The 3431-nt window shown below is 46.9% G+C and overlaps 1 protein-coding gene across 1 annotated transcript in view; it reads right to left on the bottom strand.

The window, feature by feature from the left end:
- Positions 1-1784: 1784 nt before the first annotated feature.
- Positions 1785-3431, bottom strand: part of LOC144480149 (phosphoinositide 3-kinase adapter protein 1-like) — a 188628-nt gene continuing 186981 nt past the window's right edge. Inside the window, exon 4 of the mRNA XM_078199293.1 lies at positions 1785-2098. Coding sequence (XP_078055419.1) covers positions 1785-2098 — 314 coding nt within the window. The remainder of the gene's footprint in view (positions 2099-3431) is intronic.

Raw genomic sequence — 3431 nt, forward strand, 5'->3', positions numbered from 1 at the left:
ATGAGATGCAGTGAGAGATTTAGACAAGTGATTATGATTTTAAAACACATATGCTGATATTTTGAATATATTCAGGTATCTTTTAAGACCTATTGTTCATTTTAGCCAAGGGCAATTTGCAGCGAGTAATCATGATAAAAGGCATTGGGGAAAAGCCATATTCCAAGCGAATGTTTAGACCTTGAGAATATGTAAGATTTATCAGCAGAGTTTCGGACGGAGAGAGCATTTAGAACACTCAATTGCATTTCATGAATCGGGTTTATTCACTGCCCAGACAAGATGGATGCATGCCTAGATGTGGAGTCATGTGTTAGTCTGGTTTGGCACTGATCTTTAAGGGAACCCATGAGAATGTTCATTTGAACTTTGGGCTCGCATCTGAGGTTACTAGGCAACACGGGAAGTGGGGTCAGCCAAGACAGGAGTTAGCTTCCGGATTCTACGGACTAATAAAATGCCATTATGTCAGAGAATAAAATGCAATTGGCTAAGGCATATGACAGGTATTATTGTATAATGAAGATGATTGATGTAAAGCTAATGAAAAGTGGGAGTAATTTATAAGAAAACCTATCATTGATCAGTTTTGAATCAGATTTCATCAGAGAGGTCTAGCTGCTCTATCTCAGAGCTGCCCTGACTCTTTTGATGGTCTCCTAGTGGCCACAAGTCTAAATAAAAGCTAAGTCTTTAAACGGAGACACTGGCTTCGTGAGTCTTGTATTGCCTGAAGTTTAGGCAGCACCGGCCACCTCGGAAACCCCATCAAGTCTGCACTGACTCTCCAAAACAGCATCTTATCCAGGCTCACTCTATCCATTTAGCATGTCCAACCCACCTAACCTGTACATCTTGGGACACTAAGGGGCAACTTACCATGGCCAATCCACCTAACCTACACATTGTGGGACACGAAGGGGCAATTTAGCACGGCCAATGCACCGAGCCCGCACATCTTGAGACGCCAAGAGGCAATTTAGCATGGTACCAAGCCTGCACATCTTTGGATTGTGGGAGGAAACTGAAACACCCGGAGGAAACCCACGCTGACATGGGGCGGGGGGGGGGGGGGGGGGGGGGGGAGTGTGCAGACTCCGCACAAACAGTGACTGAAGCTGGGAATCAAACCTGAGTCCCTGGCACTGTGAGGCAGAAGTGCTAACCACTGTGCCACCGTGCTGCCAATTGGGCCATTGAGACTGGATCATCGAATATATTCAAGACTGAGTTAGACCTTTGATCCACATGAGAGTCAAGGGCAGAGAGGAGCCTGGAGTCAACCCAGAATTAGATGGGCCATGATTGTATTGAATGGTGGAGCAGGTTTGAGGGGCTGAATGGCCTGCTCCTGATCCAGTTTCTTGTGTTCCAATCAATAGCATTCTGTAGTTCAGAGTCACAGATATTAGTTTTCGAAGATTGCGTCACTTGTTTATGCGATTAGAAAAGAGAGTCCGACAATACATTTGTATTTTTATATTCACTTAACACTGGTCTACAGAATAATACTCAAACATAATACCTTCTACTTAAAGGTTAAAGGTCAGAGTCTTTCAGGCCACACAGGAAGGTAATTAATAAAGGTTAAAGTGCACAGTGGTGGACCTTAGTTTCAATATTAGTTTGATCATTTACAGGAGACGTTAAACATTAATCAACAAGTGTCTCATCTCATGAAAAAGTCCAAACTATGTCATAAATTGTTTGGAATGTGAGAGATTGGAAGGGCATCGAGGTCAGCCTCAGAATTCAGCACAATGTCACTCTCCAAATGCCCTTATTCAATCCGGACTGCCTTCGAACCATCCATTGCCCTTCCTGTGGTCCAACCACGTCAGTCCATTCACATCCGGATTTCTGTCCATCTGACCTTTGTCTCCTTCACCCCTTGAAGATTCCGAAGGGACAAAGAGCCACAGAGATGCAGCTCGCCTGCCTGAGGCAAACACATTGGGAGAGGGCCCCGCACCAATGTCTGCTGCAGGAATCAGGGTGAACCCCGACAGGGGCTGGTGAAATATTCCTCCTCGATTAGGCAGGCGCACTTTGTTGTGAGGAAGAGCAGAGGTTTCCTCATGAGCAGAATTCCTCTTCTCTCCAAGCACCAGATCCACAGATTAAAACATTCAACTTCCAAAAAAGGTACAAGTTTCAAAACACAGAACCTCATTGAACATGTTCCAAACACTATTCTATTTTATAATAAACAGTTATCTAGATGACAGTAAAAACCGCAGTGGACTGGGTGCATATCAGTGCAGACAGTGAAATGTGAGTTTAAACCTTGTCACGGATTAGTTACTAAACAATTCCGTTGCTGCTGTGAAAGATGGAACTCAGTTTCAATTGGCCAAGGCCTTTTTACTTTTCTTTGTCCCCCTCTGTTGTGTGTCCCAGGACGACAGGCTCCCAGGGTTACAGTTCTCTCACCAGTTCCAATACACCAATCAAAACCCAGGAACCACAAAAATCCCGACAGTGCAGAAAGAGGCCATTCAGCCCATCGAGTCTGCACCGACTCTCCGAAAAAACACTCCACCCAGCCCCTCCTCCCCACCCAAACCCCATAACCCCATGCATTTAACATGGCTAATCCCCCTAACCTGTACATCTTGGGACACTAACGGGCAATTTAGCATGGCCAATCCATCTAACCTGCACATCTTAGGACTGTGGGAGGAAACTGGAGCACCTGGAGGAAACCCACGCAGACATGGGGAGAATGTGCAAACTCCAGACAATCACCCAAGCCGGGAATTGAACCCAGGTCCCTGGCACTTTGAGGCGGCAGCAGCGCTAACCACTGTGCCACCGTGCCACACTGGCAGGAGTGTTTTTGCTGCTGATTTTGTGAGAATCCTTCTGACAGTGTACCAGGCCTGGGGCTTTGTGTGTGTGTGTGTGTGTGTGTGTGTGTGTGTGTGTGTGTGTGTGGTTAGGGGTTGTGTGTGTGTGCGCGGTTAGGGGTTGTGTGTGTGTGGGGTTAGGGGCTGTGTGTGTGGGGTGAGGGGCTGTGTGTCGTGTGGGAATGTCTGTCTGTCTGTCTGTGGGAATGTCTGTCTGTCTGTCTGTGGGAATGTCTGTCTGTCTGTCTGTGGGAATGTCTGTCTGTCTGTCTGTCTGTGGGAACGTCTGTCTGTCTGTCTGTGGGAATGTCTGTCTGTCTGTCTGTGGGATTGTCTGTCTGTCTGTCTGTCTGTCTGTGGGAATGTCTGTCTGTCTGTCTGTGGGGATGTCTGTCTGTCTGTCTGTAGGAATGTCTGTCTGTCTGTCTGTCTGTGGGAATGTCTGTCTGTCTGTCTGTGGGAATGTCTGTCTGTCTGTCTGTGGGAATGTCTGTCTGTCTGTCTGTCTGTGGGAACGTCTGTCTGTCTGTCTGTGGGAATGTCTGTCTGTCTGTCTGTGGGAATGTCTGTCTGTCTGTCTGT

The sequence above is a fragment of the Mustelus asterias genome, chromosome 28 (genome assembly GCF_964213995.1).
Source record: "Mustelus asterias chromosome 28, sMusAst1.hap1.1, whole genome shotgun sequence".
Classification (NCBI taxonomy): Eukaryota; Metazoa; Chordata; class Chondrichthyes; order Carcharhiniformes; family Triakidae; genus Mustelus; species Mustelus asterias.